Raw genomic sequence first — 23,170 nt, forward strand, 5'->3', positions numbered from 1 at the left:
TATGAGACCCAACCAATCTCTCCAAACTCACAGAACTGAACTCTGAATGTGAACGACCCTGCAGAGAGCTGAGAGAGGAGACAGAAGTTAAATCCGAAACTCCTGTGGCCTGGCCTGGTAGGAAAACCAGGGAGTCTCCCTCCTGATGCACACCCAGCCGTCCAACAGGAGAGGCAGGGCGAGGGCCTCGCTCCAGGCCGCCGCCACCCTACTTCCAAAGCCTGGCACAGGCCATGGAGTCAGGAGCCCCGGGCCGGCCCAGCAGGTCTCTGGGGGCCGAGGGTGCCAGGTCCCCTACAGGCCTGCCTCTCAGGCCCTATGCACCCAGAGCGCCCCCAATCCTGCCTGCTTCAATTTCCACCCACATGCAAACTGACCCCCAGGACCAGGATGCTGATGACCGGGGGATCCCTGGAACCCCAGGCAGAAGGCTTGTAAATTTCCACTCAGCCTACAATTCTAAGAGTCCCTAGAATTCGGGGGACAGCACTCCCACTTCACAGGACAGCTCCAGTCCTGCCCACCACCAGATGAGGTGACAACCCTCCCAGCTCGCGGGGTCGCACCGTCCTGCCCACCCCCAGATGAAGCGACAACCCCCCCAGCTCCCGGGGTCGCACCGTCCTGCCCACCCCCAGATGAGGCGACAACCCTCCCAGCTCGCGGGGCCGCACCGTCCTGCCCCCAGGGTCAGGGGGACAGCACTCCCAGCTCCCGGGACAGCTCCAGTCCTGCCCACCCCCAGATGAGGCCACAACCCTCCCAGCTCGCGGGGCCGCACCGTCCTGCCCCCAGGGTCAGGGGGACAGCACTCCTAGCTCCGAGGCCGCACCGTGCTGGCCCGAGGTTCCACCGACGGGCTCCCGACCCGGACCCGCCGGCTGACAGCGCCCGCCCGCGGGCACCGGGCAACGGCAGCCGCGCGGGGCGGGCGGAACGGCCGCCGGCGACGACGACCCCGCCGCGGCCCTGGGCCCGCCGCCCGCGTCCCGGGGCCCCGCGGCGAACTCACGTAGACCGGCAGCGGCCACGGGTAGACGGCGGGCTCGGCCCCCACGGGCGACTTGAGCCTCAGCTCCAGCTTCTCCCCCATGTCGGCGCGCGCGGCCGCCGCACCATGCTAGGCGGGCGGTTGGGGAGGGCGGGGCGCCGCAGGGCGGCGGGCGGAGCGGGGCGGGCGCGGCGAGGGCGGGGGTGGGGGGCGGCCCGGGCCTGGCCGCCGCCGCCGCGCTCCCGTCCGGCCCCGGCTGCCTCTTTGTGGTCACAGGCCCGGGGCCTCCAGCGCCGCCGCCATCTTGGGCCGGCGTGAGGCGAGCACAATGAGCCGGGGGCCGGGCGGAACCACTCGCCGCGCGCGGGGGGGGGGGCCGGCGCGAGGAGGCGGTGCGCCGATGCCGCCCCGCCCGCCGCGCCGCGCGCGCCACCCCTGCGCCCGCGCGGCCCCATGGGCTCGCCCGTCCGCACGTGATCACGCAGGCACGCACGCTCCTTGGCACGTCCTCGGCTGCCCTCGCATGCCCCCACCGGCCGGAAGCGGGGACCCCGGGAAATCCTGCGGGCAGGCCCGTCAGGTGGCGAGTTCGAATCCCGCCTCCCCCCATCCCGCAATTGGCAACTCGAGTCTCTCTTCAGTGTGGAACCCCGAATGCAGGGGCCCACCCCAGCTGCAGGCACAAGACACCCTCAGTAATGCCGCTTATTCATCATTCTGGGTACCAGCCGCTGCACACTCAGTACTGGCCCAGTGAATAAAATGAGTGCCTTTCTACTTTCTTTTCTTGTGGGGAACTGGGGATTGAGCCCAGAGGCGTGCTACCACTGAACTGCACCCACTGCCCTTTTTGTTTTATTTTGGGACAGGCCCTCAATAAGTTATGGAGGCTGGCCTCTAACTTGCCATCCTCCTGTCTTGGCCTCCACAGCCGCTGGGCTGACAGGCTTGCCCCTGCACCCAGCTCAAGCATATTCTAGATGACACCTTAAAAGTTGTCTTGTGTGTAGAAGAACCTAGGACCTCACAAGTTCTAGGCCAGTGCTCCACCACTGAGCCACACCTAGCCCCAAGAAGATATCTTAAATTTTAATGAGATTAACATTCAATTTAAATCAGTGGACTTTAAGAGGTAAGCCTCTTAAATAAAAAATGATGGTAGGAGGCCCTTGTTTTGGACTAAGCTCCTGCCCAGGGCACCAACAGACCAGGTTAAAGCTCAAAAGGGATCGCTATCTCTAAAGTTCTCTTGGCCAAAAGAAAACTAAGTTGTTATCTGACCTTCCCAGAAAACAGGAGAGAAGAGATAAGAGCTCAATTTCCCCAACTGCCTGGTTTTGGTCAGCACCACCCTGAAGTCCCTGAGCCTCAGTCCTGATCTAATAAGAGTTATCTGCAAAACTAGGTGTGGCGGCTGCACCCATGGTGACCTCAGCTACTGGGAAGCCTGAGGCAGCAGGCAGCAAGTGGCAGGCCACTCTGGGCAACTGAGCGAGACCCGGTCCCCAGATAGAAAGGGCTGGGGTGTAGCTCCGTGGTAGAGCACCTGGTTCAGTCCCCAGCAGCACTCACAGGAAAAATGAACTGCGGCAACCTAGGTCAACTTTTTTTTTCTATTTTTCTTTTTTGGTACTGGAGATTGAACCCAGGGGCACGTTACCACCGAGCTACATCCTACAGAAGCGAGATATTCAAAGTGCAATTCATTTTTTATTTTGAGACTGGGTCTAAGTTTCCCAGACTGGCCTTGAACTTGGGACCCTGCAGGAGTCCCCAGAATGACAGATGTGGCCACTGTACCTGGCACACCAGGAGCCTAGCTCGAGGTGACCTTTCCACGCAGGGTCTTTGCTGGCTTCTCTTTCAGCTGTTACCAACCTATAAAACCAGTCTCCTAGGAGCCAGGCTTGGTGGCCACGCCTGGCATCGCAGCCGCTGGGGGGGGAGGGGGGGCTGAGACAGGAGGATCACAAGTTCACAGCCAGCCTCAGCTCACAGCTGGGCACTAAGCGACTCAGTGTCTGTAAATAAAACACAAACAGGGCTGGGGTGTGGCTCAGTGGTGGAGGCCCCCGAGTTCAATCCCTGGTACCAAAAAAAAAAAAAAAGACTCTTCTACCCAACTCATTAGAACACTCCTGTTCTTCCTGGGAAGAAGTGTGTCTGGGTTCTGGAATCCCAAACATGCCACCATCTCTCCACCACTGTGATTTCATCTCTAGCCTGAGGAAGACTTTGGGCAGGCTCTTCCCTCTTTTATGGCTTGACCTTGGGCTCCCAAATTCTTCCTGGTCAAGCCTAGGATTAAAAAAAAAAAAAAAATCCTGCCAAGTCAGTTTAGCCAGAAACACCTGTCCTCCATTGGGATCACCTTCCTGTCTGATCAGATTCCTCCCCCACACTCCCCGCCGCCTTCTGCAGGAGCCTGGTTCTGGGTCTAGCCAGAACTCCCCTCACGGCTGAGGCTGAGGCTTCCTCTTGGTAATTTTCCGCTCCCTGCCCCTTCTCTCTGCTCCTGGAGTATGAATTCCCAATTTTCCTGGTTGCACTCTTCAGAGTCAAACTCAGTCTGTCTCCCCCACAGCAAACTCCATCCCAACAGGACAGGCCCCCTCCAATCAAAGTCCTGTGAACACGGGAGCCCCCCAGGGGAGTTGTGCCCCCGGCGCTGCCTGCCTGACCCTGGATGTGAGCTGCCATCCACTCTTCCCTGATGCCTGCCCTGCAGACTTGGGACTTGCCAGCCCACACAGTCACATGAGTCAGTTCCTTAAAATACCTCCTCCTCTGTGTGCAGCAGCTCAGCTCTATTTCTGGAGGCCTGAGTCATGGCTGGGAACCAGGCTTGCACTTGGGGGTATCTGGCTTCCGAGTGGCGCCTTCCCAGGAGGGGTGCCTGAGGATCACACCTGTCTCAGCAGTGACAGGTGGGCAGGCAGAGACGTGGGTCCAGAAGGAGGTGGAGCCTCGGAGCCTGCTCTGGGGGGCCCAGAGGTGTCCTGCCGGAAGAGGCCTTCCCTGAACCCCCGGGGACCGGCTCCCCTCATGTGTGGGCACTGCCCATTTGTCCAGGACCAGCTCGGAACCTGGCAAAGAGCAGGCTCGAGGGGTGCTCAGGGGGAAATGAGGGGCGGCAGAGTCCCCTGGGGAGATGAGTAGAGGGTGTGCAATTCCTTGGAGAAAGAGTGGGAGAGTCCAGGTCCCCGCGGGAACGAAGATGAGGGTGCTGTGGTGCGCTCGAGGTGCCCCCGAGCTCCTGTTAGTGCAGGATGTTCAGAGGTGAGCCCAACCAGTCCACCATGGTTCAAGTGGACCCACTGGTGGTAACTGTGGCCAGGTGGAGTGTGGCGGGTGCCCTGGAGGGTGCCTGCCCCCTGCACCTCCCTTCCCCTCTCTGTCTCTGCTCCCCGCCACTGAGCCCAGCAGTTCTCTTCCTCCTCGTGCTACCTCTCCTCCTGTCTCCCCCAGCAGTGGACTTGGCCCGCCACAGACCAAACCTCTGAAACCATGAGCCAAAATAGCCTTTTCCTCTTCTAAGTCTTCTAATCAGGTGCTTCAGTCACAGCATGGCAAAGCTGAGGGACACAGGGAACCAGCAGGGAAGAGGGGGCGGACAGTTCTGTGGTCCAGCAAGGACACAATTATTTACTCTAGCTGGGCCTGGTGGCACCTGGAGACCCAGCTTCTAGGAGGAGGCTGAGGCAGGAGGATCGCTGGAACCCAGGAATTCAAGAGCAGCCTGGGAAACAGAGAAAGACTCCTTCTCCAAACAACACAACAGTTCAGTTGGCAGGGTGCGGCGGGCACGGTGGGCACGCCTGTCATCCCAGCAGCTCAGGAGGCTGGGGCAGGAGGATGGTGAGTTCAAAGCCAGCCTCAGCAAAGGTGAGGTGCCAAGCAACTCAGTGAGACCCTGTCTCTAAGTAAAATATTGTCCCAAGGGTAAGCAATCGGGGCTGGGGCTGGGGCTCAGGGGTAGAGCCCTGGTCTAGCATGTGTGAGGCACTGGGTTCCAGTCTCATCACCCCATAAAATAGATAAAATAAATCCAAGGGTGAACAATAAAAAGTGTTCTTTGATCCCAGTGGCTCCGGAGGCTGTTAGGAGGATCGCGAGTTCAAAGCCAGCCTCAGCAAAAGCGAGGCACTGAGCAGCTCAGTGAGACCCTGTCTCTAAATAAAATACAAAACAGGGCTGGGGTGTGGCTCAGTGGTCGAGTGCCCCTGAGTGCAATCCCTGGTACCCCCCAAAGTAAAAAATGTTTTGTGATCCTGGGAACTGAACTCAGGGGTGCTCTACAGCTGAGCCAAGCTCCCAGTGTCATGCCAGGTTCATGAGACCCCATAGACCTCCAGGAGCCAAATCTGATGCAATCACACAAGAGTCTTTATTGCAAACTGGAGCCTGGACTCACAACCGTCCCAATGTAAGGGGGGTCCGGCGGAGCGTCGGAGGGAGAGACCATACAAGAGACTGGCTCCATGCAATTGGCAAAAGGGGATTTATTGGGGATCCATTCCAGCGCGCTGGGGCTCCGTGCTCACTCAAGAAGGGAGAGCAGCCCAGAGCCCAGAGCAAAGGTCAAGCAGAGCTTAAGTACACTTTTTGGAGAGGGCGGTGGGCTTTGCATACATCAGAACAAATCATCATGAGGCGCGGGGAAATTGAACAACAACTCTGAGACGTGATTGGCACATTCATTGGCGGGAACAGGTCGGGCGAGGGTGATTGGTCATTTGTAAGAGGGTTACACATTCAAACTGGTTGGTCCGGGCCCTGTGACGAACTGCACAGGGCCCTAGGCTAAAGGGCCAGTAGGGCGTTGTTTTAACTATCTCAGGAATTTCAGGTTCTGGGTGTAACAGAGGAACTTAATAATACCTAATCTTTTACATTCAAGCTTTCCAGCTTAGAAACTTTACCCTTTCACCAACGCAGGGGTCCCAGGGCGCAGGAAAGTCAAACAACAACTCTTTTTTTTTTTTAACATTTATTTTTTTCAGTTTTAGGTGAACACAAAATATCTTTATTTTCATTTTTATGGGGTGCCGAGAATAAAACCCAGTGCCTCACGCATACCAGGCGAGCACACTACCACTTGAGCCACATCCCCAGCCCAAACAACAGCTCTTAACATTGATTAGCACATTCACTGGAGAGAACAAGATGGGTAGGTGACTGGTTAGTACAAGAGGGGGATTCATTTGAACTGACTGGTTTAAGCCACGAGGGGAGTACGTGCTCAACTGAGTGGTTTCCCAACATGTTATCAACCCTATAAACTACTGGGGGACACCTGGACGAGGGTCACGCCCCCTTCCTTAGGACAGGTCTTGCTCTGAGGTAGAGGCTGGATTCTCAAAAATGGAGTCACATCAGTTTCTCATTAGCCCTTTTTGTGTGTGGAGGGGGCATGGGGATTGAGCTCAGGGGCCCTGGACCACTGAGCCACACACCCCAGCCACTGAGGAGCTTAGGGCCTCCCCATGGCTGAGGCTGGCTGTGACCCGGCCTCCCCTGGGAGCTGCTGGGATCACAGGCTGGCCACGCTGCCCAGGCGATCCTTCATTTTGAAACAGAGTTTTGGTGGAGTGCCCAGAGTGGGCTCAAGTGTTGGAATCATCCGTAAAAGGGTTCCCCATGGGTCCCTGAGGGCTGTGAGGACAGCCTGGAGGTGGGGAGGTGGGGAGGTCAGGAGGATCTCCAGGCAACACAGGCTCAGGTGGGGGTGACCAGGAACCCTGCAGACACAGGGCTGGGATGGCTGGCATGGCTGGCGTCCTCCCCCCCAAGGACAGCCCCGAAGGCTCTAGAGACAAGGGTCCCTAAGCCCTTCAGCTGGGCATCCCCTTCCTGGCCTTGGAAACCAAGAGTCAGGGGGGCAGGCTGGCTGCCCACAGGCCTGGGGGTTAGCTCCCTCAGGAGTGGGCCACACTGGTGTCCAGGGGCCTCCCCTCCCCCTCCCTCTTCCCCTCTCTCCCACTTCTGTCTCCCTCTCCCTCTCCATCCCTCCCTCCCTCTCCCCCTCTCTGTCTCTCCCTCTCTCCCTCCCTCCCCCTCCCTCCCTCTCCCTTTCTCCCCTCCCCCTCCCTCTCTCTCCCTCCCCCTCCCTCCCTCTCCCTGTCCCTCTCCCTCTCCCCCTCCTTCCCCTCCCCCTCCCCCTCCCTCCCTCTCCCTTTCTCCCTCTCTCCCTCTCTCCCCTCCCCCTCCCTCCCTCTCCCTCTCCTTGTCCCTCTCCCTCTCCCCCTCCCCCTCCCCCTCCCCCTCCCTCCCTCTCCCTCTCCCTCTCTCCTTCTCTATCTCCTAGGACTATCCCTCTCCTTCCAGGTCCCCTGCCCCCAACCTCTGCAGGACTAGCATGGAGCCCAGGGCCTCCCTCATGCCAGGCAGGTGTCCACCACTGAGCTGCACCCCAGCCCTTCTTACTTGTTTGAACAGGGCCTCCCTAGGTTGCCCAGGCTATCCTGGGACTTGGAATCCCCTGCCTCAGTGTCCAGGAGCTGGGATTATCCTGTGCATAGCACCAGGCTCTCCTCTTTCTGCAGAGCGGCCCTCAGGGTGCCTCAGCCTCAGCCTGGCCAAGCTGGGCTCACAGCCCCCTGGCCCTGCCCCTCCCTGCAGGCACTGGCTTGGTGACCAAACCCACCCTCCTGTGACCTTGGGACTCCTCCCTCCAGCCCTCTGGCTGTTCCCTCTGCCCAGCCACTGACCACACCAGCTCCCCAGGGGCCCACCCTGCCTCCCCTCCGCCCATCCCACAGGGTGACCTTGGGTGAATCCTGTAACTTCTGAGGGTGGTCTGGAAGAGTGGCCTGCCACACCTGTCATCCAGGCCACTCAGGAGCTGAGTCAGGAGGAGGCCAAGTTAGAGCCAGAGTGTGCAATTTAGTAAGACTGCCTCGAAATCCAAACTAAAAGGACTTAGACTGTAGCTTGGTGATAGATCGTCCCTGAGTTCAATCCCCAGTCCCACACACACACAAAACGGTGATTTGTCATGTCTCTGTCACCACCCTGAGTCAGATGTGGGGGCTCTGTGGCTTCTGGAGGCTGCTACAGGTCGAGACACTAGAACAGAGACTGTGACAGGTTTCAATTCACGTTCTTGAACCAGCTGATATGATCTGAGGCCCACACTTGACACTGGCTGTCCTCCAGGTGCAAACTGGCACCATTCCAGGAGGTGTGTGGGTGAAGGGCGCCCTCCCTCAGCCCCCACCTCTCTGTGGCACTCCTGCTGGGAGCATCCATGCTTGGGAATACTCAGAGTCCAGGGGGCTCCTGTCCTTGGCTGCCCTAGAACTCAAGCCTCACCCCCCCCGCCCCCCGTCTGAAGCTAAACAAGGTCAGGATCTGAAACCAGGGGTCCAGGGGTATATTTGGCAGGACTGGGCAGGGCTAGAATCCTAGGCCCAAACCCCGGCCACAGAGCGGGTGTTTCAGCACCACGGAGAGGTCCAAGCTGCCCAGGTGAGGCTGAGTGTGAGGTCAGTGGCAGGGACTGCAAACAAAGCAGCCCCAGGCGCCCAATCAGGCGCCAACAGAAATGCCTGTCAATCGTCGGGATCTCCTGACTAACACCTGTCAATCAGCAGGACCCCTGGCCAATCCTGGCAGTTCAGCCAACTCCCCTGACCAACTCCAACAGGACCAGGGACTCTAAAAACACCTTTTCCTGTCCCCAGCCCTTCCCTTCCTGCTGTCAGCCCCATAAAAGTCCAGTCCGGAGCCCCCATGCGGTTTCTCCTCAGACCCTCCTCCTGTCCACTCTGTGGCTCTGATCGGGTTCCGCCTGGGAGTGAGTCTCAATGAAGCCTCCTTTGGAGGCCTTTTTCAATCTGCCTCCTTTGGTCGATGCCCGCCTCGCCTGATCTGACACTGAGGAACTGGGCTCTCTTCTAAGCTCCATGTCTAGTGCCCCAGGCTTGGACCTTGCCCGTGGGTGCCTTGTGGGCCCTGCCTGTCACATTAGGTTCTTTCTCTTCTTTTTTATTCTTCTTTGTGGTGCTGAGGACAAAACTCAGCCCTTCACCTGTGCCAGGCAGTACTCTGCCCCAAGCCACGCCCCAGGCTTGAAAAGCTCAGCTATGACCCCCACTTTTTGCAGTACTGGCATTATTGAACCCAGGGGCTCCCTACCACTGAGCCATACCCCCAGTCCTTTTTATTTTTTTATTTTGATACAGAGCCTCTCTAAGTTGCTGGGGCTGGCCTCAAACTTGTGATCCTTCTGCCTCAGCCTCCCATATGGCAGGGACATCAGGAGTGTGCATTTTGTCTGGCTGTTTGTACATGTTTCTATCTTTCCAAAATTCCATCTGCAGGTGACCTTGACCTTGGCCTATGGATTGGTAGTCCTCCCTCCCTGCCAACAGAGATGCACCCAGGCTTCCTGCCTTGCAGAGGGGGAGCTCACTCTCTCAGGAGGAAGCAAATGATGCAACAGGAACACAGCAAGAGGGATCTCAGAGGGATCCAGGTGACCCTGGAACCTCATCTGCCACGTTGGCTTTTGCAGCTCGGGTTCCTGTGCTGCCTCCAGGCGGTCACTGTGGGCAGTGGTGGTGGAACACATGTAAATAAGGTCATGCGCTTCAGCACCTTCATTCACAGCATCTGGCCTTAATACCTCCGAGGAGGCTCATCTCACCCACTGTTGAAATGGGTTCACATGTGCTCGGCAAGTGCTCTGCCATGGAGCCACAAACCCAGCCCTGCGCCAGGTGTGTGTGTGTGTGTGTGTGTGTGGCTGGGGACTGAAGCCAGGGCCTCCACAGGCTAGGTAGGAACCATACCGCTGGATCTGGGTTTCATGGTCTGTGCGCAGCAGCCTCATCTCCTTCCTTCACAACATCTCCCAGAGCTCTCCCAGTCGACTCTCCCTGACGTACTAGTGGGCTCCTGGGTTTTGCTTTTTGATTTGTTGTGTTTTGGGTCCTGGAGATGGAACCAAGTTGCACCTGTGCTGAGCCCCTGCTCTGCGATGCTTGGCAGAGGGGAAACACCCAGGGGTGTGACTACCCCTTTCTCCAACTCCACCCACGTGGAAGCCTCAACAGTGGGTGGAAGTGAGCCTCTACGGAGGTATTTATACCAGTCGCTGGGGGACTGTGGGGACTTAGCAGCCCGTTCCCAGAGCCAGCTGTTGGGTGATATCAACGACCTCTCCAGCCACCTCTCCACTGAAAAGGCCTGGAGCAACCCAGAGCTAGAGCCTAGGGCAGCAGGGCCCAGGGGCAGCCTTCCATGTGAGCTGGCCTGTAGAGGACAGCAGCAGTGATGGTGACAAGAGCCTGCAGTAGCGCTTCTGTCACTGTAGCCTGCGCTGGCTATTACACCAGGTGTCACTGCATCACAGGGCAAGGACTTGGAAGTGGAAGCCCAGTGCCTTCTTGGTGAGAGTTGGAGGAGTAGAGAAGTTCAAGATGTGGGTTTGAACTTGGAAGCTGGGGTCTGGTTCAGGGACCTCACTTCTCCGAATGTGGGTTGTCAAGAGCAAATGGAAATGAACGTCGCCAATTTGTCACAGATTTCAAAACAGAACTCCTGGGGGGTGTGCCATGGGCACTCGGGAGCGCTGGCGAGGTGACTCTGACCGGGCCCTCGGGAGCCACCAACGTCACCTTCGTCCACTCTTCCAGCCCCACCCACCTCTCCCTGTGCCTGCCCAGGCCAAGCCTCTTCGGTCCCCTCGGTCTGGACTAGTTTTCCAAAGCTTCTCCTGGCCGGGACTTTGTCTTTCAGCTCTGTCCGTTGCCAAAACTGTCCACGGGCGAGGCTTCCCGCGCGGCGGCCAGGCGGGTGGATGCGCGGGCGGTGGAGGCTGGACCCGGTGCCCGAAGGTGCGGCTCCTCCAGTCCCTCGGCCGGCCGGGGCCTGGCTATCGCTGCCCTCTGCTGGCTGCCGTGGGGGTTGCAGGCAGCCGCCGGCTCCGGGTTAAGAAGGAGTCGGGTCTTTTGGAAAATGTTTTTCAGTCTTCCCGCACTGAAAAAAATTAAATTAAATTAAAAAATAAAATAAATAAAATAAAATAAAAACTTTTTAAATTCCTTTTTTCTTGGGGCTGGGGATGTGGCTCAAGCGGTAGTGCGCTCGCCTGGCATGAGTGCGGCCCGGGTTCGATCCTCAGTACCACATACCAACAAAGATGTTGTGTCCACCGAAAAATAAATATTTAAATAATAATAATAATAATAATAATAATAAATTCCTTTTTTCTTTCTTTCTTTCTTTCTTCCTTTCTTTCTTTCTTTCTTTTTTTTTTTTTTTAACTCAGGGACACTCAACCACTGAGCCACATCCCCAGACCTATTTTGTGTTTTATTTAGAGACAGGGTCTCACTGAGTTGCTCAGTGCCCAGCTTTTTGCGAAGGCTGGCTTTGAACTCGTGATCCTCCTGTTTCAGCCTCCTGAGCCGCTGGGATGACAGGTGTGCGCACCGCACCCGGCCAAAATATTTTTTAAGCCCCTATTCATACAACACACAGAAAAGACAAAACGCCCTTTTTAGTATGTGTGCCCCGGTGGGAAGAAGTGATACAGACCAATAATAAACCAAATAATTAGTTAACAAAAAAACACAGACAAGAATCCAGCAGGGAAGGGAACAGAGAGTATGGTGGGGACTTTCCTATTTATTGCACAGCTGGGGCCTCCTGTCAGGCAAGTGCTCCCCCCTGAGATGCACCCCCACACCTTTCCATTTTATTTTGAGACAGGCTCTTGTGGTTGTCCCATCTGGCCCCAGACTTAGTCTCCTGCCTCAGCCTCGTGAGCTGCTGGGATGACAGCGTGTGCCACCACACCTGGCCTGCAAGGTGCCTCTGTGGACCTCAGAGGTGGCTCGCTCCCCTGGGCTCTCCCTCACCACCTGCCAAGCCAAGCGGGTGGAGGAGGGTGAGGCCCTCGGGCCGCCGGCTGGTGCTCTGGTGCACTGTCCTTCAAAGCCCTCTGCTGCGCAGGCTCCAACTGCATCCCTGCCACCCTCCCACTTCACTCCCCCCAGCTCTCCCTCTCCGCATGCCTAGAGTGGCCCCAAGTCTGTGGGACACCTGTCACTCCTTGGCCTTCACTCTTCTCCTTCTTTCAAGAATGTACCTCATCCTTTGGCTCTTACACCTGTATCATGGAATGGCATCGTGAGGGGAAAATACTAGGAATAACCTCTCTGTCCCCTGATAAGTATCTAAGAAAAGGATGATATTGCCACTAAAAACAGAAAACCAGAGCTGAGTGCAGTGGCACATGCCGATATGCCCAGTGACTTGGGAGGCTGTGGCAGGAGGATTCCAAGTTGGAGGCCAGCCTCAGCAACTTTACTGAGACCCTGTCTCAAAATAAAATAAAAAGAGCTGGGGCTGGGTGTAGTGGTACATGCTTGTATTCCTGCAGGTCTTGGGAGGCTGAGGCAGGAGGATTGAAAGTTCAAGGCCAGCCTCTACAATTTAGTAAGGCTTTAAGCAATTTAGCAAGACCCTCTCTCTAAATAAAATATTAAAAGGTTTGGGGATGTGGCTCAGTGTTTAAGCACCCCGGGTTCAATCCTCCCCCCAAAAAGCAGGAGATGTAGCTCCATGGTAGAGTTCCTGCCTAGCATGGCCACAGCACTGCAAAAGATAACAACAAAAACCAAAAAACCACAAAGCATTATAAGCCATTGCACACAGACATGGATATGAGATTTCTTTTCTCTTTTTTTTTTTTTTTTTTGTGTGGTACTGAACTGAGAGGTGCTGCATTACAGAACTCCATAGCCATTCTTTTGGTTTGATTCAGCATCTTGGTCAGCTGCCCAGGCTGGCTGGGAGCTTGGGACCCTCCTCCTGAGTTGTTTGGTTACAGGCGTGCACCACCACGCTGGACTTAATTTTATTTTTCTTTTTTTGATACTGAGGATTGAACCCTGGGGCACTTAACCACTGAGCAACCTTACCAGCTCTTTTTATTTTTTATTTTGAAGCAGGGTTTTGCTAAGTTGCTTAGGGCATTGCCACATTGCTGATGTTGGTCTCCAGATCATGGTGCTCCTGCCTCAACCTCTCCATTGCTGGGTTACAGATGTGTGCCAACACACCTAGCCCGTTTAAATTTTTTTTTAAAGACAAAGAGTCTTGTTATGTTGTCCAATCTGGCCCCAATCTCTTGGGTTCAAACCATCCTCCTGTCTCAGCCTCTGGAGCTGCTGGGACTACAGGCATACACCATTGTGCCTGATTTGTCTTTATATTTATATATTTAAAGTTTGTAGTTGAACCAGTCTTTATGAGATCCATTCTTATGTTGTTGTTTTTTTTAATCTTTATTTTATTTTTATGTGGTGCTGAGGATCAAATCCAGTGCCCCACGCAGGCTAGGTGAGTACTCTACCACTGAGGCCCAGTCCAGCCTCATTCTAATGGGTTTTGATTTTTTCTTTTTAATGTGGCTGTGATCCGACCAGGTGTCCTGCACACTAAGCAGGTGCTCTATCATCGAGCAGCAATCCAGCCATGGACTTTTCGTTTTATTCTGCTCTTTGGTTTAACTGTATTCTCGATATAATCAGTCATATTTGTGCTGCATCTATATCAACCGAGTTTGTGGCTGGCTCTCCTACTTCCCTAAAGGGGTATCCCTAGGGCGGGCACTCGGTGTATCTTATTTCCTGTTGCGTCCGGGGCCCCTTCCTATGCCTGGCACACAGTGGGTCCTCGATGGATATGTGTTGAGTGAGTTACTTGCGTTGAAGCTGCAGCTCTGGCCTCAGTTTCTTCCTGTGGGCACGTTAGTCCTGTCCTGACCGATTACAGTATTTTGTGAGGCTGCAGGGGACGCAGGATCGGTTCGCAGCAGGGAATTTGGAGGTTCTCAGGAAGCGTCATCTCTCAGATACAGACCAGGCGGAGCTAGGTTCTTTTCCCGGAACTGCACGGTTGAACTCCACGTGGGCGCCCGGCCCACCAAGGCCCCGCCCACCACGGATCACGCCCGGGTCTGTCACTGAGCCCAGGGGCGGGACGAGGCGGACCCCCATTTCAGGGGCGTGGCTAGACACGGAACGAGGAAGTGCCTGGAGTTACGTCGGACACTGACCAATGAGAGGGCAGAGCCTGACCCTGAGGGGGCGGAACCATGCCACCGAAAAGGGCAGTTTCGCCTGGCGATGGGGCGGACTGTGGTCGTCAGGGAAACGGAGGCGAAGGGGCGGGGCCGAGGCGGGGCGGGGCTTCCTCAGACGTCCCGGCTGGGACCCGGCGGCCGCCGTCAGCTGACCTGCCGCCATCTTGTCCGCCATTTGCCAGCGGCTAGGCTCCGGAGCGCGGGCCTTTGGGCCGGGGGTCGTCGCCGCCGTCCCTGTTCACGGACCGCGCCGCCGCCCTGGCCTGGGCACCTGTCCCGCCGCGGCGGCCGGCAGCGCAGTGCTCCGCGGGCGGCAGGCGCGGTTCCCGGGCCCCCGCACGGTGCCGGGCCGCGGACCTTCGGGGGCCAGAGCCCGCGGGCCGCCGCGATGGCCCTCAAGATGGTCAAGGGCAGCATCGACCGCATGTTCGACAAGAACCTGCAGGACCTAGTCCGCGGCATCCGCAACCACAAGGAGGACGAGGTGAGCCGGCACGAGCGGGGTGTGCGGCCTGGTCACCGTCCCGGCTCTGCCCGCCCTGCCCACCCGGCCGGCTCAGCCTCCAGCCGGTGCCCGCGGCCACGCTCCGAGCGCCGGCCCCGCCTGTCCAGGGGCAGCGACGCTGCACGTCCTCTCCCTGACCAGCCACAGTGTACCCCTGTGCTGCGGTCTGCGGACCACCTGGGGCAGCAGTGTTCCCGAGGCGGCGGCCCGGGCCCTGCGCAGGGTGGCCAGCCTCCCGGAGCCTCAGTTCGCCCCTCGGGGAGATTCTGCCCCCTCCCCTCGGTCATTGCACAGAGACCTCGTGAGTTTCCCTATACCGGCGAAGTTGTGGGGCTTGGTGTCTGCGCCCAGGAACCCTGGGGACTCAGGAGACCCCTGATTCTCATGGGGACTCTCCTTGGGAGCCAGAGGCAGGGGATCGGAGGGTGCCCCTTGGAGAAATTCCTGGATGGGGAACCGTGTCCAGGTTGCTCCCCGGGGCCAGGCTGGGGACACTGCCAGATGTCAGGGCCTTGCCTCTGGGCCCAAGCTCCTAGGGCTGTCCCTTCAGCCCCCATAAGGGAGCAGCCAAGAAAACGCTGGAGTGGGAAAGCCAGCTTCAAACAGGAACCGAACCCAGGGGTGGAAATGGTCTCCCAGAAGTGAAATTGTAACTGGGCATCATTGCCTTCCCTCCCCTCCCTTCCCCCAACCTGTGACCTAGATTAGGGAAGAACAGGAACATTGAGTGGCCACCGAGCGGCTGGCTTCATTGAGGAATGCCCAAATAGGAGGGTTAGGCCCTGCAAGCCCAGGTGCCAGATATGAGCTGCTCTGCTCACTGGCCTGTGCCCGAAGGAGCAGAAAGTCAGGAACTCGCTCCAGGTGCCCTCAGCCAGGCTCCTGGCTGGGAACCTGAGGTCTTGCTCCTTGTTGCTCTTTCCCAGAAGCTTGTCACCTGCTGGGCAAGGAGCTGATTTCTTCTTAACTGTATGCCATCCTGCCTCTCTGGCTGCACCTTGCTCTGCATCCTCAGCGCCTGGCTGCTTGGTGGCTGTGTGAGCAGTTGGATGCCGTCCTCAGTTCTGTTGGAGCTGAAGGAGTAGCTGTGTGGCCTGCGGTGTAGATACTGAGTGTGGCTAGCCAGATTCAAAGTGTGTTTACACCCTCAGGTGGCTTTTTCTGCCCCGGTAGGATCTCCTGGCTCCTGTCCCTCCATCCCATTCTGTGGTTGTCCCTGGTCAGCTTGTTTGGCAACCCTGAGGGTGGACCACACACTCTGTAATGAGGGGAGTAGTGCCCCCCACCCTGGTGCTGGGGATTGAACCTAGGAGTGCTCTGCCACTGAGCTACACCCCAGCCTTTTTATTTCTTATTTTTAGACAGGGCCTCGCTTAGTTGACTGGCCTGGTCTCCAACGTGCTATCCTTCTGCCTCAGCCTCTTGTGTAGTTGGAATGACAGGCATGTGCCACTGTTTGGACGGTATTTTATTATTTTTTGAAATGGAATCTTGCTCTGTTGCCTAGGCTGGTCTTTTTTGTTAGCTTGTTTGTTTTTTGGTGCTGGGGATTGAACCTAGGTGTGCTCTACCACTAAGTCACCTCCTCAGTCCTTTTTAATTTTATTTTGACACAGGGTCTTTGTAAATAGCTGAGGGTCTCACTAAATTGCTAAGGCTGGCTTCAGACTTAGTGACCCTCCTGCCCCAGCTTCCCGATGCTGGGATTACAGTTTGACACAGGGCTCCAGGCTGGTCTCAGACTTGCAATCCTTTGGGCTCAGCCTCTGGACTAACTAGGAATACAGGTGGGGGCCACTGCACCAGAAAGGGGCCTGGGTTTTTTGTTTTGTGTGTGTGTGTGGTGGTACAGGGAATGGAACTCAGGGACACTCAGCCACTGAGCTGCATCCCCAGCCCTATTTTTATTTAGAGACAGGGTCTCAGTGAGTTGCTTTTTGATAAGGCTGTTTTTTTTTTTTTTTTTTGTAGTTTGATAGCATGCCTTTATTTTATTTATTTATTAATTTTTTGGGGGTAGTTGTAGATGGATAGAATGCCTTTATTTTGTTTATTTTATGTGGTGCTCAGGATTGAACCCAGTGCCTCATCCATGCTAGGCGAGCACTCTACACTGAGCTTCAGTCCAGCCCTGAGGCTGGCTTTGAACTTGTGACCCTTCTATTTTAGCCTCCCCAGCCCCTGGGATTACAGGTGTGTGCCACTGTGCCTGGCGTGGGCCTGGTTTTGAGGGAGGTGTACCTTCTTTCCCCAGTAGCCTTCAGCCCCTATGTTGTGGGTCAATCCCAAGTCTGGCACACACAAAGCACACACTTTACCACTCAGCAGGACCCTCAGTTTGGAGGCGTGTTTTTTCATTTAGGATTGGTAGAAACTGATAGTGCCTTTTCCACAGACAGGGTCCTCATCAAATGGGACACTGGTGGTGGACGTGATTTTATTTATTTATTTAGTTGCCAGGGATTGAACCCAGAGGCATTCAACCACCGAGCCACATCCTCAGCCCTTTTTTGTATTTTATGAAGAGATAGGATCTCACCTAGTTGCTTAGGGCTTTGCTAAATTGAGGCTGGCTTTGAACTTGTGATCCTCCTGCTTCAGCCTTCTGAGTTGCTAGGATTACAGGTGTGGCCATTGCACCTGGCTGGATGTGCTTTTAAAGGATGCAGGGCCCAGCTGGGCGGGTGTTCTCAGAGTCCCAGGTTTCTGTGTGCCTCTGTTGACTACTTGACGTGTTGGATGATCCTGGCAGGACCTGTGGAGTCTGGCTCCTGGTTCCTCAGAAGTCCGTCCTCGTGGTCTCAGGGGCATTCCTCCAGGGCTCACAGATGCTGGTGCCACAGCCCTGGGCAGCCGCAGTGCCTGTTCCCCCTTTAAAAAGTGGCTTCCTCTGGCTGAGGCTGGGGCTCAGTGGAAGAGCGCTCACCTAGCATGTGTGAGGCACTGGGTTCGATCCTCAGCTCCACATAAAAACAGATAAATAAAATAAAGGCCTTGTGAAAAAAATTCTTAAAAATACAACAACAACAACAAAAACGCGGCCTCCTCCTCCACTGGTGCTTTTCTGTTGCTGTTGCCCCTGAGCAAAGACGCAGGGCCTGGGCCTCCCCTGTGTGTGCGTCTTCCCAACAGATAGGTGTTGGCTCCGGCAGGCGAGCAGCACCTCTTCTAGGCTCCCTCAGCCACTCTGGGCAGCACTTGTGTGGTCTGGGGTGTGCGACACGGGGTTCCACGCAGAGCTGGGGATTGGGGCAGGTCTGCCGCTCCTGCCCGCCAGCCCTCCGGCCCTGCAGCTTGCTGCAGTGTGCAGGCAGACCCGCCGCTCGGGCTTGGCCAGCCCCCTCTGACGGGCAGCTTAGTGGGGTCAGGCAGTGCCATTTGCTCTGCCTGACAGTCTCAGGCTGGTGGACCAGCTCCTCCAGTGTCCTCCCAGGTCAGCGAGGGCGTGTGTTGATCAGGGCCAGTGCCTGTCACTCCGTGGCCTGGTGCCTGGCTCCTGCAGGCTTCCAGCACCTTCCCCTGCCTGGGCGTGGTCTCTTCTCTAGCCCCTTTGGGTGGCACCCAGGTGCATCTCCTAGGCCTCCGCCCCAGAGGGGGGTGCTGGACCCTGGCTTGTCTGTGCCTGGGGTACGGGAGTCCATGCCGCCCACTGTGCTCCAGCCCCCGATTGAGTGCACAGCAACCCTGGGCAGGCCTCTGGGACCCCAGGCCACCCTGGCCTTGTTATATTTCCCTGTGACCACAGGTGCAGCCCCAGGGGATGCTTTTGTCCCGTCCTTCAGAGAAGTTGTCCCAGCCAAGTCCAGGCATGGACAGCCCATGTTGGGGCTGCTGCCGGGGCCCTGGATGGAGCTTTTGCTTCACATCCACTGGCCCTACTCCCCAGTGGGCTACCAGCGACTGTCACCCTGGGTAGAGGGCACACCCGCTCTCGTGGTGTGGCCCTGTGGTGTGCCTGAGCCTGCGCGTCTGCCCCTCACCCTCGTGGGTCTCTCCTGTCACAACCTCTAGGCCCTCTTGGTGTCTCTGTTGTCCAGCTTCTTTGCTTAGCCTGGGACTTGAGCCTCCCTGAGGCCATGACTCCTTTTGCCCACCTGCCTCCTGGCGCAGGTGCTGCCTGTTGTTTGGGGCCTGGGCTGGGACTGGCTCTGTTCACCCACTGGGCCCTTCTGCCTTGCCCGGGCCCTCCAGGCAGGGCCTCTTTCCCCGAGGCCCCAGGCGTCGGGCTGCCTGTCTGTCTGGAAGGTGGGGCCACCTCTGTCTCCTGGCTTCTGTGCTGCAGCCCTGGAAGCGTAGCCCCACAGTATTGGCCTTTCCCTGCCCTGGGTCACTAGGTGACCTGACTGTGGTCAGCTGAATGCTAGTCCCCAGAGGGGGCCTCGTGCTAATCCTTGGACATGTAGGTACATTGCCTCTGGATGCAAGATAGGATCAGCGAAGGACCTTGAGCTGGGTCACCCTGGTCATCTGGGGCCCAGGGTCACCACAGGGTCCTTAGGAGAGGAGACGGGTGGGCGGAGTTAGAGAACCGGGAAGATGCTGTGCTGCTGGGCCTGGTGCTGGAGGAGGGGCTCGACCCAAGGGCTGAGGGACCTCTGGGGACTCGGGAGGGCCTAGCCCTGCCACACCTGGATCCACCGCGGCCTCTTCCCGAGTCGACACTGAGCAGGTGAGAGCCGCTCTTGTCTACAGTGACCGTCTGACGGAGTGCGTCAACCTGACTGTCAGGTGGACACGGCAAGGAAGGCCATCTCTGGGATCACAGAGCTCCAGCGCCACAGTCAGGACCAGGGAATCACTGCGTTTCCGGGTCGCCAGAGCTCCCAGGCCAGGAGTCAAGGGGACGGGCGTGTGTGTTGCTGGCCCCAGCTGGCTATGGCTGCTGTGGGGCATCTGGTGTCACCACTGCCTACCAACAGTGCTGTCCTGTAGAAGTGGTGCTAACCATGTGAGCAGGTTCAAGCGTTCTAGTCGCCATCTTTTTAAAACACAGAAACGGGCTGGGTGCAGCTCAGTGCTGGAGCGCTTGCCTGGCCTGTGCGAGGACCTGGCTTGATCAGCCTGCAGGACAGACACACGAGCAGGCAGGGTTGATGGAAGAAGGACCCGCCTGACCCGCACTGCCCTGAAGATCCCACCGAAGCTGTTCTGTGTTGTCTGGTCCTGGGCCAAGGGACCTGTGTGTCTCTGCTCCTCACCTGTGTCAGTTCTGCCCCCAGGTTGCAGTTCTTGAGCTGCGTGTGGCCAGGGCTCCTGTGGGGAGCTGCAGCTGACACTCAGCGTGCTCTGCCGTGGTCCTCTGGTCACTGGTATCCTCTCCCTCCATACCCTCCCCCCCACCCCATCTCAGTTCCGACTCAAAGCGGGTGTTCTGGACTTACCCATCTTGCTGTCACCTTCCCCCAGAAGCCTGGGTCACCCCACATTTGGAGTGCAAAGTTGGTATCCCCATCCCTCTGTCCTCTCTCTTTTTTGGGAGGTGCTGGTTACTGGGGATTGGACTCAGGGTCACTCAACCACTGAGCCACATCCCCAGCCCTATTTAGAGATAGAGTCTCACCGAGTTGCTTAGGGCCTCGCTATTGCTGAGGCTGGCTTTGAATTTGTGATCTTCCTGCCTCAGCTTCCCAAGCCACGGGGATGGCAGGAGTGCATCTGTCTTCTGTCCTCCCTCTTTCCTGGTCCTTTGAAAGAAGAGCAGAGCCCCGCCCTGTGCCCTTGACTCCTTTGCTGACCTGCAGCATCTCTTCTGTTCCTCCTGTGTCCCTACTTGGGCCTTTGGTCAGATGCTCTCAGGGCATCCTGACTGTGTCCCAGGCCTCCTCCCTCCTGCCCTGTACTTGCCTTCAAAGCCCTGGGTGGGTCCCCGCTGCCCTGGGCTGGACTTTCCAGCTCCCCTGTGCCAGCTTCTGGCCTGGAGCCTCCATCCCTCCTTCCCAGCACCCTAGGCCCCTCAGGCCGGGGCTGAGCCCTCGAGCTGCGCAGCCTGACGCTTGCTGGCGGCCCTCCTTGCCTGTGCTCTTGCTCGAGTTTGGTTCAGCACCACCACGACCAGCTTCCGTCAGAGGCTGACCGTGAGCAGGGCTGTGGGAGCAGGTGCGTGAAGGCCCCTGGGATTTGCCTCACAGTCAACTGACATTTAAACTCCCATTTCTGGATTTCCCAGTCCTGGCCCAGTATGAAAACATTTTCGCTGCTGTACAAGAATTTTCAAAACCTATTTCACTGATGCTTTTAGACATTTGTTTTCTTTTTATTATTGGTTTGTGGAACCTGGGGCTTCGCACCTGCTCGGGAAGTGCTCCACCATTGGACCACACTCCCAGCCCTTTTATTTTTTGAGATAGGGTCTTGCTAAGTTGCTGAGGCTGGCCTTGAACTTGTGGTCCTCCTGCCTCGGCCTCCTGAGTTGGTGGATGACGCCCAGCTCCCTTGAACGTTCATTCTATTGGTCTGTGAGCAGGCGAGGACCATGCCTGTTGCCCCTGCTGTGCAGGAGGCTGAGGGGGAGGACTGGGAGTTTGAAGCAGCCTGGCAACCTAGCCACATCCCAGCTTAGCCAGGCCGTCTCAAGGTACAAGTAAGCAGTGGCCCGGGGGAAGTGCTTGCCTGCCCAGGAGGCGGGGACTCGGTGGGTGATATTTCAAGGATGCTGTAAACTGGGGCTCGGGAGGGAGAAGCAGGTGCTGTGCTGCCCTGGGCCGCAGTCGGGCCTCAAGAATGCCCTTCCTGGGGCCCAGGGACGAGGCTGGGGACACTCACTAGGGTGCTGCCATGGGACCCGACCAGAAGTCCTCTGCTGGTCTGGTTTGGGCAAGTACGTAGTACACACTGACTGTTATTTTGTTTTACTTAAAAATTTTTTTTCAGTTGTTGATGGACCTTTATTTTATTTATTTCTTTTATGTGGTGCTGAGGATCAAACCCAGTGCCTCATACGTGCTGGGCGAGCGTTCTGCCCCTGAGCCCAGCCCCCGCCCAGCTGGCCCTGGCGGTTATTTCTTGAGGTTCATTTTCATACCTGAGAGAAGGATAAGAATGCATGTTTGAGCTGAGTTTTCTTTCTTTGGAGCAGGTACTGGGGTGCTCTATCACTGAGCTGTACCCCCAGTCCTTCTTTCTTTCTTGTTTGCCTCAATAAGTTGCTGAGGCTGACCTGGAACTTGTGATCCTCCTGCCTCAGCCTCCTGAGTTGCTGGAATGACGGGGTGGCCACCACGCCGCACTAAGTGTTTTTTTTTCTTTTCAGAGAGAGAGAATTTTTTTTTTAATATTTATTTTTTAGTTCTCGGTGGACAGAACATCTTTGTTTGTATGTGCTGCTGAGGATTGAGCCTGGGCCGCACGCATGCCAGGCGAGCTCGCTACCGCTCGAGCCACATCCCCAGCCCCTTGCTTTTTTTTTTTCTTTTAGTAACGTCAGTCACTGCCCTAAGTCAGGGTCTCCTCTTCGTGACCGAGGCTAGGGCTCATGGTGGGGTCCTGAGCACGGCACGTGCTGAGCAGCACCCTCCTGGCACAGCCTCCCTCAGGGAACCACCACTGTCCCCAGACATGGCCGGTGTTCCCTGGGGATGGGGTCGCCCAATGGAGAACTTGCTCTGGAGCTCTGGGCCCGCTTCTGTCCTGTCAGGGAGCCTGAGGCAGGCAGATGGAGGGTCAGGGAGACCAAGGTGGCCCCTGGGTCGCCTGTGGTGCAGCTGCTGTACACTGAGTTGTCATTGAGGCCTACTGATTGCTCCCCTTTGTCCCCAGCCAAACCCTGACCAGGGCTGAGGACCCCACTGCTTTGCCCCGGCCTGCAGTGGATGCAGACATGAGGTGCCTCCCAGCCTCAGGGAAGGACCGTCAGGTGGCACCTCTCCATGCCTTCATCTTTTGTCCCCAGAGCTGCTTACGTGAGCCGCACATGCTGAGAGGCGGTATGTGGCTGCACCCAGTTCATTTATTTACTTATTTTTTAGGGAGAGAGAAAGAGGGAGAAAGAGGAGGAGGACAGAGAGAAGCAGTGCCCAGGCTAGAGGCAGTGGGCGGGGGTGATTCCGTGGACCTGGCATGTGGCACCACCCCCTGCCCCTGCTTGGGGCCGAGGAGCCTGGTGAGCCGCCAGGCACACGTCCTGTGCAGATGGCAGGTGGCCCTCGAGCCCCTCTGCCAGCACTGGGGAAATACAGCTTCTCTGGCTGTATCCCAGGAATCTGCCTGGATTTCATTCATCTAGGGCCGGCCCAGGAATCGGGTTTGTTTATATTTTTGGTGGCGGGGATTGAGCCAGGGGTACTTTACCACTGAGCCACTTCTCCAGCTCTTTTTATTTATTTTTTAAAATTTTAAATTAATTAGTTTATTTTTGGTGGTGCTGGGGATTGAACCCAGGGCCTTGTGCATGCTAGGCAAGAACTCTACCAGTTCAGCTATGTCCCCAGCCCCCTTTTTTAGTTATTTTTAGACAGGGTCTTGCTAAGTTGCTTAGGGACTTATTAAATTTCTGTGGCTGGCTTTGAACTTGAGATCCTCCTGCCTCAGCCTCCTGAGCCCCTCCATGACAGGAGCCACCTGTGACCAGTGAGAATCT

General features: G+C 56.8%; 2 protein-coding genes across 5 annotated transcripts in view; one reads left to right on the forward strand and one right to left on the reverse strand.

The window, feature by feature from the left end:
- The window catches only part of Dot1l (DOT1 like histone lysine methyltransferase), a 54,757-nt gene extending 53,584 nt beyond the window's left edge, over window positions 1-1,173 (reverse strand). For 2 of the 4 annotated variants that reach the window (XM_026414707.2, XM_026414706.2), the window contains exon 1: window positions 1,013-1,172. In XM_026414707.2, coding sequence (XP_026270492.2) covers window positions 1,013-1,093 — 81 coding nt within the window. In that variant the 5' untranslated portion in view covers window positions 1,094-1,172. Of the gene's footprint in view, window positions 1-1,012 lie in introns of all 4 variants that reach the window. The other 2 variants (XM_026414709.2, XM_026414708.2) reach the window with 2 other exon arrangements.
- Window positions 1,174-14,287: 13,114 nt separating this feature from the next.
- The window catches only part of Ap3d1 (adaptor related protein complex 3 subunit delta 1), a 39,316-nt gene continuing 30,433 nt past the window's right edge, over window positions 14,288-23,170 (forward strand). The window contains exon 1 of the mRNA XM_026414676.2: window positions 14,288-14,574. Within this exon, the coding sequence (XP_026270461.1) occupies window positions 14,479-14,574 (96 nt within the window). The 5' untranslated portion in view covers window positions 14,288-14,478. The remainder of the gene's footprint in view (window positions 14,575-23,170) is intronic.

This window comes from Urocitellus parryii, chromosome 3 (genome assembly GCF_045843805.1).
Source record: "Urocitellus parryii isolate mUroPar1 chromosome 3, mUroPar1.hap1, whole genome shotgun sequence".
Lineage (NCBI taxonomy): Eukaryota > Metazoa > Chordata > Mammalia > Rodentia > Sciuridae > Urocitellus > Urocitellus parryii.